This window comes from Mobula hypostoma, chromosome 11 (assembly GCF_963921235.1).
Source record: "Mobula hypostoma chromosome 11, sMobHyp1.1, whole genome shotgun sequence".
In the NCBI taxonomy this organism is placed as follows: Eukaryota; Metazoa; Chordata; class Chondrichthyes; order Myliobatiformes; family Myliobatidae; genus Mobula; species Mobula hypostoma.
The window spans coordinates 18,031,702-18,049,171 of record NC_086107.1 but is presented as its reverse complement, the minus strand read 5'-3'; the positions used below and the strand labels follow the sequence as shown (position 1 = coordinate 18,049,171).

Below are 17,470 nucleotides of genomic sequence, written 5' to 3'. Positions count from 1 at the left end.
GCCAATCTAACAGAGCCCTTGTCAAATTAATTCAACCTGGTTCCTAGACTTGAATGTTACTTCAAGCAATACTTTTAAATGTTTCTGCCTCTACTACCCTTCAGAGTTCCAAACCCTCAGCATACTTTGGGTGAAGATAAATTCAACTTCCTCCCAACGATTACCTTAAAATTTTACAAGCCTAATTACTGAGTTTCAACCATTGATTAATTTCTCATTTGTACCAGTCCTGCTTATTTGCTCTTCAAAGTAAATTGAAACCTTCCGTACCATTATAACATCATTGAAACCTACCACATTTTCATACATTGCATCCTCAAAAGTTAGCTTCCTACGTCCGATCAGTGTGACCTTGGAGAAGAGCTGACTTTTCAAAATCTCCTTCAGCAGCACTTTTCCCGTCTCCCCTGAAGCTCCGAGAATGAAGCAAGATTTATTTAACATTTTATAGGTTTCTTGGAGCTTGTTAATATCCTGAGACATTCTGGAATAAAACAAGAGCAGTGAATGGAAAGCATCTGTTCCCTGCAATTATTAAATGCATATAGTTTTAAAATTAATGGTAAGCTAGCTTTCACTGCAAACAATCATCTGGAACAGGTTATCATGTAACCTGATTTTTCAGTAATACTGAATTAAGTATTTAGATTAGATTAGATTATGAGGATTTATGAAGTACTTATTAAGATACCTGCAGTTTCACTGCTTTTCTTCATCAAGTACCACATAATTGTTGATTTGTCTTTGTCAAGTCTTTAGTGTCTCATTTGAAAGACATCAAGTCTAGTAGTGCAGAGCAACGATGTACTGGAAAATCAACCTGGAGACTTGTGCCTTCGAACCAACAGCCCTGTCCCAAAGGTTAGACGTTAAAGTTGGCACTAACACGATAAAAGGACAAGGTAGGCTTTGAGACATTCTAGATAGGTGCACCTGGGTACAATATTAAAAGCACAAAACTGAACTGCTGCCTTTGGTATTTTCTGTTCTTTCTCTTCCGAACACAAATAGAGTAAAACCCTGAAATATGATCGTTAGAAAACCTCTGATAGTTTGGCCTTTTGCCTCATAGGGGTCTTGTTTCCCATGCTCCCTCGAAGCTCATGCAGGTCCCATTTCCCCCACTCCCTTGAAAACCAACAGGTGTACTGGAAAAATTTATTATACTACTGTCTAAAATCTTTAAAACACAAACAAAATTGTGTTGGGATATTAATAGGATATCAATTTAGTCCACAAATATCAACCAGATCAGCAAAGTGCCAAGTCTAGTACATTAACAAAGTTTTACACCAATTTACCCATCAATGAAACAAAAATGGAGGACTGGTTAGGATTAGTTAGAGGGAACACCGCGCCCCAGCGGCCTCAATGACTACAGATCGGTGGCATTGACCTCCAACATCATGAAGACCCTGGGGAGACTTTTTCTGGAGCTGCTCCGGCCTATGGTCAGGCCACACTTAGATCCCCTCCAGTTCACCTACCAGCCCTGACTAGGAGTTGAAGATGCCATCGTCTACCTGCTGAACCGTGTCTACACCCACCTGGACAAGCCAGCGAGCACTGTGAGGGTCATGTTTTTTGACTTCTCCAGTGCGTTCAACACCATCCGCCCTGCTCTGCTGGGGGAGAAGCCGACGGCAATGCAGGTGGATGCTTTCCTGGTATCATGGATTCTCGATTACCTGACTGGCAGACCACAGTACGTGGGCTTGTAACACTGCGTGTCCGACAGAGTGATCAGCAGCACTGAGGCTCCACAGGGGACTGTCTTCTCTCCCTTTCTCTTCACCATTTACACTTCGGACTTCAACTACTGCACAGAGTCTTGTCATCTTCAGAAGTTTTCTGGTAACTCTGCCATAGTTGGATGCATCAGCAAGGGAGATGAGGCTGAATACAGGGCTACGGTAGGAAACTTTGTCACATGGTGTGAGCAGAATTATCTGCAGCTTAATGTGAAAAAGACTAAGGAGTTGGTGGTAGACCTGAGGAGAGCTAAGGCACTGGTGACCCCTGCTTCCATCCAGGGGGTCAGTGTGGACCTGGTGGAGGATTACAAATACCTGGGGATACGAATTGACAATAAACTGAACTGGTCAAAGAACACTGAGGCTGTCTACAAGAAAGGTCAGAGCCATCTCTATTTCCTGAGGAGACTGAGGTCCTTTAACATCTGTCGGACGATGTTGAGGATGTTCTACGAGTCTGTGGTGGCCAGTGCCATCATGTTTGCTGTTGTGTGCTGGGGCAGCAGGCTGAGGGTAGCAGACACCAACAGAATCAACAAACTCATTTGTAAGGCCAGTGATGTTGTGGGGATGGAACTGGACTCTCTGACAGTGGTGTCTGAAAAGAGGATGCTGTCCAAGTTGCATGCCATCTTGGACAATGTCTCCCATCCACTACATAATGTACTGGTTAGGCACAGGAGTACATTCAGCCAGAGACTCATTCCACCAAGACACAACACAAAGTGTCATAGGAAGTCATTCCTGCCTGTGGCCATCAAACTTTACAACTCCTCCCTTGGAGGGTCAGACACCTTGAGCCAATAGGCTGGTCCTGGAGTTATTTCCTGGCATAATTTACATATTACTATTTAATTATTTATGGTGCCACTGTAACGAAAACCAATTTCCCCCAGGATCAATAAAGTATGACTATGACTAGTTAGATTAATCTTGAGATAGGTCAAAGTTCCTGTACTGCTGTGTTCTGATAGATAATTTCCTGCTCACTGAGACCTGCACCATTTTAAACTATCACATGTACCCAGTTTTGACTCATATGATATGTCCCATTATCCCTTAAACCGCTCGCTCCATTTTTTTTTTAAAGATTTTCAGTTTTCACTGTACTTTTCTTTATGAAAGCTTCTGCTATAACATAAAGGTTGAAGACTCATTTCCAATTTAGTCAGCTCAGTTATAATCTACAAGAATGCAAGAAGCTACAGAAAAAAACAAACACGTAGCACTTAAAAACAGCCAAATAAACTAATTGGTTCAAATTAACATGTTTCTTTAAAACACCACAGAGAAGCAAATTAAAAGCCCTCGTTTGCTTTTTGGGGGGGAAATTATTGGTGCTAATTAAAAATAGAAATGTTGTGCATTTCGAAAACTCATATGCGCAGGCTGGAAGAGTTTTCTTAGTCAGCCTCTTGGTTTGGAGGGCTTCCACTTCAATTTCACAATCTTTGAGTTAGCTGATGAAACCAGTGTAGGATCCAGAGTTTCTGCCACCGACGAGTTGGAAACATCGAGTAAGTACACTCCTTCGATCATTCATCTCGTGTTTCCACATATTCCTGATGAAGTGACATTCTGAAGGCTCATATTTCATTTTCAGCCGTCTTTGCTAGGTGTTCCCACAGCTAGGTGAAGTTGTTCGGCTTTATCAGGATATTGCACTTTTGCCAAGGAAGCTTCGGGAACATTTTAGAATCATAGATATTAAACATACCAACACCATTTACATTGGATTTCTAAACGTTCACCTTTAAAAGAAAAGGAGATGTATACAACACGATAATATTTTCTAGAACATTTATTTGAAGTGGGGCAAAGCCCCAGAGAATGACTAAGCCTCCCGTACAACCTCCCACTCCTCACGCCCTGCTGCAATACTGTAAGCTTACCTTTCATTCAGCGAGGCTCCTGGATCGGAATTCTCTAAGTGGTACAGTAAATAAGCCAAAGAAGCCACTAAAATACTGATTAAGAGCAGTGCTGTATCACACCCGGTCAGTGCACGAACCTTAACGACCGGCATTTCCTCTTCAGCGCCTGGCGAAGGTGCTGCCGCCTGTGCTGGAGGACCGCCGGTGGGAACTGCAGTCTTGCCGCGAATGTCCCATTCCTGCAGTAAGAAGCTTCAGGTGCTGGGAGCCTCAGAAGAGAAGTCCAGTGGCTTATATAAAAAAAATTCATGACTCCCGAAGCTTTTTATTGCTCATATGCAGTTAACACTGCAACTGTTCTTAAGGATAATTCATTGTTACCTAAATTTTAAATCCCCATATTTTGTGGATCCTCAATCTGTTGTAAAAATCGACAAGAAAGTTCCATTGCAGAGGGATATCTCAAACATTACTTATAATAATCCAAAACAGATGAAATACAGATACTGAAAATATAAAATAAAGCAGGAAATGTAGAACATAGAACATTCAGATTAACGGATCTATGGATCTGGAATCAAGAGGTAACAAAATTTCGACAGGACCAAATACAGAAAGAGTGCGGAAGTCTTTAGGCCAAACAGGGGCAAGTGGGACTAGCGTGGATGGGCATCTTCGTTAGTGTGAACGAGTTGAAGAGCATGCTTCCGAGCTGTATTGCTGTGTGAAAGGGGGCGGGAAGATGTTGTTGAGCGCTAAGATCCACCATCATCTTGTTCAACGACAAAGTCTTCTCAGAGGGTCAAAGGGCTTCTTCATACTTCTATTATTTATGTTCTTAAAATACTTTCTATTCCTGATTATAATACTGGTTCTGTACTCCTGATCCAAAATGCTTGGGGCCAGAAGTGTTTCTGGTTTTGGATTTTTTTTTCAGATTTTGGAATATATAATGAGATAGCTTGGGATCACCTTCATTTCCGAGTGCTACCGGTAAGCATTCTTCGTCTTACTTGTTCATCATACATACAGTATATGTTTAACAGTGAGAAGTATTACATAGCCATTAATATAATGAAGCTATAATGTGTGCTGGGTAACAAAAGCAGCAGAGTAGCATCGGGAGAATACCCGAATTAGCAGAACAACAAAACACAGCAGGCTTTCCGTCTCCGCCTACAACACCGTGCCTTGATTAAAGGGTTATAGTGCACTGTATTTGTATTTTCTTTTATTTTTGCTTTCATGTAATCTATAAAAATAATCAGCACTGTCGACTTGTTTTGGTGTTAGATTTTCATCAGCGATGATCTTCGCAAATTCAGTTACTTTCTTGCTGCTTTAATTTTTTTAATCTTAAAATTTTAATTTTCTTAAATTAAATGCCTTTTCTTAAATTTCTGCACCAGCCTGCTGAATATTCACAATTACCTTCAATTTTCAGTTCGTCATGATAGATCTTTGATTGTTTCATATTCAGGATATCGTCAAGCGGCGTATGCTTATTCCGACACTGACGAATCCACTTTTTCAAAAACATATTCAAGAACTTCATTTTTCGCTTTATGCAGTTGATTTCTCTTTTTCATTAATTTCTGTTCATTACCCTTGTGATGTCACTTCTCAGAACTGTCTATCGTGTGCAGAGATTTGCTGGAACCTTCACGTTGCTTTATGCATGTCAGGTCCGCGTTCAAAAACGAAATTTGGATTTCGAAGGTTTGCAGATTTTGGAATTTCAGATAAGGAGTACTCATTTGAAACAAGTAAACTTTTCTATAGAAACAAATTCAATAAAATGTTCCCTCATGAGAAAAAAAAATGCTGAATTATCAGACATTCAATTTTTGATTTGCCTGCTCATAAGAGAGGGAAGCTCTCAATCAAATATCACCTCCTTAAAACAGGAGTATAGGCAGGTAAATTACAAGCAGATGTGTCAGGGAGCTTCCTGCCAGTAAAACTGATTTGATCACTATTATGGACTGAGAGTGGGAATGGGGGAGGGACAATAGGTGCAGGAGTCGGCCATTCGGCCCTTCCAGCCAGCACTGCCATTCACTGTGATCATGGCTGATCATCCACAGTCAGTGTCCAGTTCCTGCCTTATCTCCATAACCTTTGGTTCTGATATCTTTAAGAGCTCTATCCATCTCTTTCTTGAAAGCATCCAGAGACTTGGCCTCCACTGCCTTCTGGGGCAGAGCATTCCACATATCCACCACTCTCTGGGTGAAAAAGTTTTTCCTCAGCTCCGTTCTAAATGACCTACCCCTTATTCTTAAACTGTGGCCTCTGGTTCTGGACACACCCATCAGCAGGAACATGCTTCCTGCCTCCAGTGTGTCCAATTGCAGTATCATGAGGGAGAGGGGAAACATGGTTGGGAAAAAGGGAAGGGAGCAGGAAGTACCAGAGAGACATTCTGTAATGATCAATAAACGGATTGATTAGGTTTGGAATCGAATTACCTTACCTGGTGTCTCAGGGCTGGGTGTCCCACCTGTCCCACAATCCTCCTGCAGTGCTTCACCCTCGCCATTCCCAAAATCCTTTGCTCTCACCAGATTTGCAAACTTGGTCTCCACTCCACATTGACAAATACAGTCCTGTGCAAAAGTCTTGAGCACCCTAGCTATATATATATATGTGCCTATGACTTCTGCACAGTTGTGTATTATCTTAAATTTTCCAGTTATTGTTTATTCATTAAGTGAAAAAATTCTGGAATTTCTCAAAAAATTACAACTAGTTACAAAAAAAGGTTGGTCTCATGAAAGATACTGAAGGTTCCCAAGCCATGGTTTGTTGGCCACAGTCTTGCACAAACTAAAATAAGCAACAAAGCATCATAAAATCTTATACCTGGATGGTGATGTAGAAGGCATGGTTGCCAAATGTACTTATGACCCAAAATAAGTTGTGAAGAAATCATAAAGAGGCTACAAAGGGAGATAGATATGTTGAGTGAGTGTGCAAAAGATTGGAAATATATTTAATTATTCATTTTCACAGGGAAAGTAATGAAATATCTTATCTAAAAGGTAAGAGTTTGAAAAGCTGTGAGAGGCAGAGAGATTTGGCCTTGGAAATAGATAACTGGTTTTTGTCTTCCAAAATTTTACAGATACTGGAACACTTCTCATTGATTTGAAAGCTGTAAATGTTATCCCACTACTTTGGGAAAAGGAAGGAACTGCAGACCAGCAGGACAATTATTGGCATGACGGTAAATGCTAGAATCTATTATTAAAGAAATGGTGGCTAGCACTTAGAAAATAACAATAGCAATGGGCTTGACATATCTGCTGAAGAGCTTGAGGTTATGTACAGTGGAACAAAGAAGTGGTACACTGAATATGGTGTATTAGGATTTCTAGACATCAGTGTAAGTAAGCTGGTAAGGGTCACCACTGACTATTGGTAAAGACGTGCTGACAGAATCAGTATGAGTGGGTTAAATCTGCAATGTTCGGGATACTCCCCTAATAGCAAAAGATTCAATTCACTTTCACTTCAGGTTTTAGAATTCTTTATGCTGCTACACAAGTAATTATTAATTAAAACTAGAACACATGGGATTTAGAGGTTATCCTGCCATGGATTGTGGATTAATTATAAGAGAGAAAGCACAGTGTCGGAATAACTGAGGTAATTTCTGGATTTTAAGCTGCAGCTAGTGTTAGGTCAAGGCAATTGCCCTCAGGGTCCATGCTCTCACAGTCTATTATTACTTAGAGGAGCAGTTTGAAAATTAGGTGGCATGTTAGGAAGATGTGGAGAGGCTTTGGGTATATAGATAGGCTACATAAAGGGTGAAGACATGCAGATGAAATATCATGTGAAAAATGTTGCAGTCGTCAAATTTGATAGATAAAAGAGAAAAAGCAAAATACTTTTCATTTGGCAAGGGATTGAAAGTGCTGTTATTCAGTGGGACTTGAGTGTCAATCTGCACAGAATTAGCCATAGCGTTAGATTTACAGGGTAGACTTAAGGTATAAATAATATACTCCTCCTGATATGAATGGTACTTGTTAAATTATGCTTACATGTCTCTATATAATCTCTTTGGTAAGCTCATGGGCAGTGATCCAAGTACTTAACAGATAAGTCTCATGTCATATGAGCTAAACATCCAATTTACCTTCAGCCTGGAATAAATGTTCCATGGTACCTCACGAGCTTCATTCTGCAAAGCAAGGAAGACCATTGGGCATTGTTTGCTGATTAAAATTTTTTGCTAATTAATGCCTTGGGATGTGAAACATCCATCTCCTGGAGCTCAACACTGCAAGCTGCCCCCTGGGAATTTCAGAAAGCATGCCAACAGGCATTTATTTTGTATCTTCACCAATAAATCGCACAAACATAAAGGCATGTGAAATAGGAGGAGTGGGCCATTTGGCCTGTAAAGCCCGCAACACCATTCAATAAGATCGTGGCTTATTTGGCTGTAGACTTGGCACCGCCAGCCTACCTTGTCCCCATAACCCTTAATATCCTGCTAGGCAAAAATCTATCCAACTGTATTTTAAATATATTTAATAAGGTAGTCTCTACAGCTTCCCTGGGCAGAGAATTCCATGGATTCATTACTCTCCGGGAAAAGATTTTTGCCTCATCTCTGTCCTAAATCTATTCCCCTGAATCTTGAGACTATGTCCCCTAGTTCTTGTCTCACCTGCCAGATGAAACGACGTTCCTGCCTCTACCTTATCTATCCCTTCCATAATTTTATGATTCTATAAGATCCCCTCTCATTCATCTGAATTCCAGCAACTATAGTCCCAAGCGACTCAAATCTCTCCTCATAGGCTAACATCCTCATCTCTGGAATCAACCTGGTGAACCTCCTTTGCACTGCCTCCAAAGCTCGAGTATCTTTCCTTAAGTCTGGAGACCGGTACTGCACATAGTACTGCAACTGTGGCCTCGTCAACAACCACCCTGCACAAAATGCAACCCCTCTAGCAATGAAGGCCAACACCCCATTTGCCTTCTTGATAACCCATTGCAGGAGCAAAACCATGCTTTACGATTCAGGCACAAGCACTCCCTCTGCACAAGAGCTTGTAGCAGACTTTCACCATTTAAATAAAATGATAAGATAAAGGAGCAGAATTAAGCTATTCTAGTTATCTGCATCATGGCTGGTTTATTTTCCCTCTCAACCCCATTCTCTTGAATTCTTCCTGTAACCTTTCATGTCCTTACTAATCCAGAACTTATTACCCTCCGCTATAAATATACCTAATGGTTTGGCCTCCATAGTTGTCTGTGGCAATGAATTCCACAGATTCACCACTCTCTGGCTAAAGAAATTCCTCCTCATCTCTGTTCTAAAGGGACGTCCTTCAATTCTGAGGCTGTGCCCTTTGATCCTGGACTCTCTCACTACTGAAACATCCCCTCCATGTCCACTCGAAACAGGCCTTTCAATATTGGGTAGGTTTCAATGAGATCCCCTCTCAGTCTTCCAGTAGTAATCTAATCTTTTATTTTTCAAAGGGTCAGAAGGGCCTACTCTGTGCTGTATCTCAATAACTTTTTTAAAAAATGGTGTTTTATTCCAACTTGGCATAACCTCAGAGTGCATTTAAATTCCATAAACACCAGAGATTCTATAGGTGCTAGACAGGCACAAAATGTTGGAGCAACTCAGCGGCTCAGGCAATATCTATGGAAGGGAATAAGCAGTCAATGTTTCAAACTGAGTCTCTTCATCATGACTGGCTAGGAAGGAGGAAGAAGTTGTTCCAAGTTTTATTAACTTCTGTGTTTTAGCCAATGAAGGAGGATGGTCCACATGTCTTCTCAAATATCTCATCTACCTGCTTTTCAACCTTCAGTGAACACTCGTACCATGACCTCATCATTCTCAGACATCACAATAACTTGACTTCCGTTATATGTTCTGATTGTAAACAAGTTTTCCTGCAATTGCATGATTCACACTCCAGAGGGCAGGCAAGGCTACAGACTACACAAGCAGAATCAGCCTGTTTTGAGCATCTGCTAATCTCCAAAATAGTCTTGAAGATATATAAAATGGGCACTTCATTGGAAATGAATTCACTAGGCAGATCTTAGAATGTGCTTGGGAAATCCTGGCAAGTAGATGGTAGAGATGCTGCTGCTATAAAGATTGTATTGATTATTCTTTAACAAGTGCTCTTCAGAATTAGCATACCTGCCAGCTTTTGTCCCGCTCCATACGTTGTAAGTACTTCCTTCAGCAAATAATCAAAACTGATTTAATTTTGCATAAACAGTCTTCAGCTGTATACCATTATATTAATTGGAAGATTGTCTTACAGTAACATCCATCGCTTCATCCCAGTTTTGGCAGATTTATTATGTACGAAAGTGATGATTTTCTTTGAAATGTGGGGATCAATTTAACAGATAGATAGATAGATATACTTTATTAATCCTGAGGGAACTTTGGTATCTGAATAATGATCTTATAAGAGATGTGCCAACATTAGTTAAATTAATATAGCATTTAAGAATGTTTACATTCTTGAATGTTGTTAGTCTGTTTCCTTGGCATAAATAATAACCCTTTCTATTAGTGGGCCTTTATTACTAACTGCAAGAATTCAAGATTCACTACTGTTCTTTTGTCATTCTTCAGTACACGAGTGTAAAGGAGAATGAAATAATTGTTACTCCAGATCCGATGCAATATAAAAAACACAAGAAGCATAAAGAATACAATTAAAACAATAAATATAAAAGCAATCCTATAAAACACAATGATAAGTCACTGTCATAAACATAGACTGATTGAATGTACATAAGGTGAGGCTAGGTGATATGATTCTGGGGCAGAATGTGGGGTGGGTTAAGGGATGGAAGTATTGATCAACTTAATGACTTGGGGAAAACTACAGATTTGGTTTCTAATGGTCCTGGTGTGGATGCTGCATAGTTTCTTCTCTCATGGGAGTGTGACAAAGAGTCCATAAGCAGGGTGGGTGGGATCCTTCATGATTTTGCTTGCCTTTTTCCAGCACCTTTCTGTATATACAGTGGTATGCAAAGGTTTGGGCACACCTGGTCAAAATTTCTGTTACTGTGAATAGCCAAGTGAGTAAAAGATGACCTGATTTCCAAAAGGCATAAAGTTAAAGATGACACATTTCTTTAATATTTTAAGCAGATTATTTTTTTATTTCCATCTTTTACAGTTTCAAAATAATAAAAAAGGAAAAGGGCCTGAAACAAAAGTTTGGACACCCTGCATGGTCAGTACTTAGTAACACCCCCTTTGGCAAGTATCACAGCTTGTAAATGCTTTCTGTAGCCAGCTAAGGATCTTTCAATTCTTGTTTGGGGGATTTTCGCCCATTCTTCCTTGCAAAAGGCTTCTAGTTCTGTGAGATTCTTCGGCCTTCTTGCATGCACTGCTGTTCTGAGGTCTATCCACAGATTTTCGATGATGTTTAGGTCAGAGGACTGTGAGGGCCATGGCAAAACCTTCAGCTTGCGCCTCTTGAGGTAGTCCATTGTGGATTTTGAGGTGTGTTTAAGATCATTATCCTGTTATAGGAGCCATCCTGTTTTCATCTTCATACAGACGGTGTGATGTTTGCTTCCAGAACTTGCTGGTATTTAATTGAATTCATTCTTCCCTCTACCAGTGAAATGTTCCCTGTGCCACTGGGTGCAACACAAAGCATGATCAATCCACCCCTGTGCTTAACAGTTAGAGAGTGTTCTTTCAATTAAATTCTGCACCCTTTTTTCTCCAAACATACCTTTGCTCATTGCGGCTAAAAAGTTCTATTTTAACTTCATCAGTCCACAGGACTTGTTTCCAAAATGCATCAGGCTTGTTTAGATGTTCCTTTGCAAACTTCTGACGCTGAATTTTGTGGTGAGAACGCAGGAAAGGTTTTCTTCTGATGACTCTTCCATGAAGGTCATATTTGTGCAGGTGTCACTGCACAGTAGAAGAGTGCACCACCACCCCAGAGTCTGCTAAATCTTCCTGAAGGTCTTTTGCAGTCAAACGGGGGTTTTGATTTGCCTTTCTAGCAATCCTAAGTTCTCTTGGAAAGTTTTCCTGGTCTTCCAGATCTCAACTTGACCTCCACTATTCCTGTTAACTGCCATTTCTTAATTACATTACGAACTGAGGAAACCTCTACCTGAAACACTTTGCCATCTTCTTCTAGCCTTCTCCTGCTTTCTGGGCATCATTTATTTGAATTTTCAGAGTGCTAGGCAGCTGCTTAGAGGAGCCCATGGCTGCTGATTGTTGGGACAAGGTTTGAGGAGTCAGTGAATTTATAAAGCTTTGAAATTTGCATCACCTGACCTTTCCTAACGATGACTGTGAGCAAGCCATAGCCCTAACAAGCTAATTAAGGTCTGAGACCTTGGTAAAAGTTATCTGAGAGCTCAAATCTCTTGGGGTGCCCGAACTTTTGCATGGTGCTCCTTTCCTTTTTTTTTACTCTAAAATTGTACAAAACAAAAATAATACACTAATCTTGCTTAAAATGTTGAAAAGAATGTTTCATCTTTAACTTCATGACTTTTGGAGATCAGTTCATCTTCTACTCACTTAACTGTTCACAGTAATAGAAATTTTGATCGAGGTGCCCAAACTTTTGCATGGCACTGAACACTCAGTGCTACTTAGGTGCATCTGTACGCCTATGTGTTAATGCAAATATCTAGTCAGCCAATCATCTGACAATTCAATAAATAAAAACAAGCAGTCATTGTCAAGGAGTTCAATTGTTGTTCAAATGAAATATCCAATTGGGGAAGAAATATAATCTAAGTGACTTTGACATGCAATGATTGTTTTTGCCAGATCCAACAGCTGATCTCCTGGGATTTTCATGCACAACAGTTCTAGAGTTTACAGAGAATGGTGCAAAAAACAAAAAGAACATCCAGTGAGCTGCAGTTCTGTGGGTGAAAGTACCTTGTTAATAAGAGAGGTCAGAGGAGAATGGCCAGACTGGTTCAAGCTGACAAAAAGGTGACAGTAACTCAAATAGCCAGGCATTGTAACAGGGGTGTGCAGAAGAGCATCTCTAAATGCACATCATGTCAAATCTTGAAATGGCTGGGCTACTGCAGCAAAAGACCACAAACATACTCAGTGGCCACTTTATTAGGTACAGGAGATACCGAATAAAGTGAGCACCAGGAGTATGTTCATGATGGCAAGAAGTATTCATTCTTGACTTACTTCCTCAAATTACTGGTGTTTCTGTTTATTTAAGGAGTATTTATTGGCTACCATGATTAAGTATCAAAATTATTTCATCGGTGGTGGAATACTCAAAGGGTTCAAACTGAGCACATAAATGCAGGTGTCAGCTTCAACACAATGGTAGTGTTCTCTCCTCTGAGCTGCAAGATCGTGGCTCATTGTCTATTGTTGATTCCTCACCTGCCCTTTCAAAGAAGACGTTAGTCAAAGAAAGCCTGCAGAGTTCTCAGGGGTGACCGATTTTATTACCCAATCAAAATCACTTGCCAGAGGCTTTGCTGCGCCAGAGAGCTCTTTCCCTCAAAAGCTCCCTCTAAACTTCTCTAAACAGTTTCTAAACATCAGTGTGGTGCCTGGTGCTTCTCTCACTAGAGACTTGGGCTTAATTATATTGTAAAAAGCTTGCATTTAGGAGATAACCAATGAAGTGCAGTCTCTATTATAATGGAAGCATGCTGGCCAAATGGCATACAAATGGCTCTCAAAAAAAATCAATATAATACTAACTTCTTCTCCGAAGGCAGTCCATTTGATTCGAGGATGGCTTGCTTTGTTTCTGCTCCAGTCTTGTGGATTCTGTGGTGGCCAGTAGAGAATGACAGGCTTCAGCAAGGCCTGTGGGGCCCTCAGTACATGGCTACAAGTTTCTCAATACCACCCCAAACGGTCTTTTTTTTTGCTTTGATTGCTAGGTCAGAGATTGCTAGGTGCCAATGTGAATGATAACTCTGCCTCAAGTGGAAGTCCTCCCCAGGTTATAAATAACTGATTTATGTGCAGCACATACATGTGAACAAATGTTTAGAAGACAGCTTGATTGGATTTGCCATCTGTTGCAGGGCAGCAGCCATCTTATGCCATGTGGAAATTCAGTTTGGACCATATCTAAGTGGTTGAGTGAAACACCCCTGTTTAACTGCATGCTACTATTGGTTAGCCTATGGTTATATTTAAATATTTTGCTAGCCAGACACATTTCCGACTTGTGACCTGTTCAGGATATGAACAGCTCTGAGTGAACAGTGAGGTGACGGAGGATTGAGAGATAGCTGATGTTGTTCCATTGTTAGAGAAAGGCTCTAAGAATAAGCTAGGAAATTATAGGCCGGTAAGCCTGACATCAGTAGTTGCTAAGTGATTGGAAGGTGATATAAGTATTTGGATAGATAGAGAATGATTAGGGAATGATTAGGACAACCACAGCGTTGTGCGTGGTAGGTCATGTCTAATCAACCAAGGAAGTTACCAGGAAAGTTTTTGAAGGCAGTAGATGTTGATAACATGGACTTCAGCAAGGTATTTGACAAAGTCCCACATGGGAGGTTGTTCAAGAAGGTTTGGTCACTTGGCCTTCAAGATTGGATCATGGGAGTAGCCAGAGAGGGGTAGTAAATGGTTGCTTTTCTGACCAGCAGCCTGTGACTAGTAGTGTGTCATTTAGGTCTTTTGCTGTTTGTCATTCACATTAAAGATCTGGATGACTGTGATAAACTGGGATGATACCAAGACTGAGGACAGCAAGGGAGGGTATCTAATCTTGCAGTGGGATCTGGTCCAGATGGGAAAATGGGCTGAAAAATAGCAGATGGAACTTAATGCAGACAAGTGTGAGGTTTTGCACTTTGGGAGGACAAACCAGGGTAGGACTTATGTGATGACCAGTAGGAACTGAGGATTGTTATAAAACAGAGGGATCTGGGAATACAGATCCATAATTCCTTGAAAGTGGCATCATATGTAGATAGGATCATAAAGAAAGCTATTGACACTGGCCTTCATAACTCTAAGTATGGTGAACAGGAGTTGGGATGTTATGTTGGAGTTGTATAAGACTTTGGTGAGGCCTGATTTGGAGTATTGTGTGCTGTTTTGGTCACCTAACTACAGGAAAGATATCAATAAGATTGAAAGAGTGCAGAGAAAAGTTACAAGGATTCTGCCAGGACTTGAGGACCCTAGTTATAGGGAAAGGTTGAACAGGTTAAGACTTTATTCCCTAGAGTGTAGAAGAATAAGAGAGGTATACAAAATTATGAGGGACATAGATAGGGTAAATGCAAGCAGGCTTTTACCCCTGAGGTTAGGTGAGACTAGAACAAGATGAGAGGAATGTTTAAGGGGAACATAAGGGGCAACTTCTTCACTCAGAGGGTCGTGAGAGTGTGGAGCAAGCTGCCAACAGAAGTGGTGGATGCAGGTTTGATTTGAACGTTTAAGAGAATGTTGGATAGGTATATGGATGGGAGGGCTATGGAAGGTTATGGTCCGGGTGCAGGTCAAAGGGACTGGGCAGATTAATATTTTGACACAGAATAGATGGGTCGATGGAACCTATTTCTGTTCTGCAGTGTTCTATGGTTCTATGTCTCTCAAAACCTGTAGGCTTTAATCACATCTGACTTGTCCATGTCTGCTGGTAATCTCCTTCTACAACAGAGCTCTAAATAAGTTCCTATATTCATCTGAGATCTGCATTTCAAGGCCCAACAACCAATAATGTCTCCTGAAGCTTCAAGCCATCAAGCTCAGTATTGAGGCTCTGCTTAAATTTTGACGGCTATGCTGGCTAGGCCATGTCATTCAAAGTTCAAAGTAAATTTATTACCGCAATACATGTATGTCATCCTCTCATAATTTATTAAAACTCTACATAAATAAAGACTGACAAACAACCGATGTGCCAAAAAAGACAAACTATGCAAATGCTAAATAAATAGGTAAATGAAAATGAGAACATGAGTTGTAGAGACCTTGAAAGTGAGTCCATAGGTTGTGGAGTCAGTTCAGTGTTGAGGTGAGTGGAGTTATCCACGCTGGTTCAGGAGCCTGATGGTTGAAGAAGATAACTGTTCCTGAACCTGGTGGTGCTTGAACCCAAAACTTTCTGACAAAGGCAGGCCTGCTGCCAACTGAGCCACAGCTGAGAGTTGAGTGAACTTTACATTGACAAATGTAAATGAAGCATCTGGAACGCAATTTCTTTTTGCTCATAATTCAGTAGGATGGTAGACTGAGTTGGTTTCATGTAAGAGCGCTCTTATTCACTATTGGTTTCACCAGATTATCCAAAGTACCAAGAAAAATGCATTGTACGCACAAAAGTCGCACTGTAATCAAAATAAATCAATTAAAGCCCAGTGATTTCCATATAATCTGCAATGTACTGGAAAAGGATTTGAAAAGATTACAGTGATAATTTCAACGTTTGAAGCTTCTCACCATCTGTTGGTTTTGTTCATTCCAATTGCATTCTTATTTCCTCGTTTATCATTTACTGAAGCTAATTTCACATCTGTTTAATGTAAGTGTTTGAAACATCCAATGCTGCAGGATACCTCGGGCAGCTGTTCCCTGTTACTTGCAACCTTTTCCATTCTCATCAACTGTACAACAATATACACTCAGTAGCCACTTTATTAGGTACCTCCTGTATCTAATAAAGTGGACATGAAGTGTACGTTCATGTTCTTCTGCTGGTGTAGCCCATCCACTTCAGGGTTCGACGTATTGTACATTCAGAGATGCTGTCCTGCACACCACTGCTGTAACACGTGGTTATTTCTGTTACTGTCACCTTCCTGTCAGCTTGAACTAGTCTGGCTATTCTCCTCTAACTTCTCTCATTAACAAGGTGTTTTTGCCCATAGAACTGCCACTGAATGGAAATCTTTGGTTTTTCACACCATTTTCTGTATGCTCTAGAGATTATTGCGCATGGAAATCACTGGAGATCAGCAGCCTGTCAGGAGATCAAACCACCCCATCTGGCACCAACAATCATTCCATGGTAAAAGTCATTTCTTCCCCATGCTGATGTCTGGCCTGAACAACAACTGAACCTCTTGACCCTACCTCCAAGTTTTTATACAGTACATTCAGTTGCTGCCACATGATTGGCTGATTAGATATTTGCATTAATGAGCAGGTGTACAGGTGTACCTAATAAAGTGGCCACTGAGTGTTCTTGAAAGAAGCAAACAATTTGTGAACTCCTGGACTGCATACTAACTTTCCTAATCATAGTAGTATTATTTGTTATGATCACTCGCTTTATTATTTACCTGCACTGCATGTTCTCTGGAGCTGTTCCACTTTATCGTACATAGTTATTGTTTTCCCTTGGACTGCCTCAATGCACTGTGTAATGAATTGAACTGGATGAATGGTATGCAATAAATTTATTTTGAAAGTACATATACGTCGCCATGTACTACCTTGAGATTCATTTTCTTGCAGGCATGCATTCACGGTAGAACAGAGAAATACAATAGAATCAATGAAAAACTGCACACAAAGACTGACCAACAACCACTGTGCAGAAGAAGACAGGCTGTGCAAATTAAAAATAAATAAATAAAGTCAGAAAACATGAGCTGTAGAGTCCTTGAAAGTGAGTCCATATGTTGTGGAATCAGTTCAGTGTTGAGGTGAGTGAAATTATTTACTCAAGAGCCTGGTGATTGAAGTGCAATACTATATTGATGTACACCAACACCAATGTACTAATATTTTGTCAGTACATAGAAACATAGAAAACCTTCAGCACAATACAGGCCCTTTGGCCCACAAAGCTGTGTGGAACATGTACTTACTTTAGAAAT

General features: G+C 40.5%; 1 protein-coding gene and 1 long non-coding RNA gene across 3 annotated transcripts in view; one reads left to right on the top strand and one right to left on the bottom strand.

The window, feature by feature from the left end:
* Positions 1-3,801, bottom strand: part of htatip2 (HIV-1 Tat interactive protein 2) — a 34,393-nt gene extending 30,592 nt beyond the window's left edge. The window contains exons 1-3 of one of the 2 annotated variants that reach the window (XM_063061726.1): positions 3,647-3,780; positions 692-850; positions 295-484 (exon numbers count right to left, since the gene is read on the bottom strand). In XM_063061726.1, coding sequence (XP_062917796.1) covers positions 295-483 — 189 coding nt within the window. In that variant the 5' untranslated portion in view covers position 484; positions 692-850; positions 3,647-3,780. Of the gene's footprint in view, positions 1-294; positions 485-691; positions 851-3,646 lie in introns of both variants that reach the window. The other variant, XM_063061725.1, reaches the window with a different exon arrangement.
* LOC134353609 (uncharacterized) lies at positions 2,226-17,254 on the top strand. Its single transcript, XR_010019643.1, has 5 exons — positions 2,226-3,271; positions 4,535-4,621; positions 6,756-6,857; positions 10,825-10,881; positions 17,106-17,254. It is a non-coding gene; the product is annotated as an uncharacterized LOC134353609 (long non-coding RNA).
* Positions 17,255-17,470: the final 216 nt, after the last annotated feature.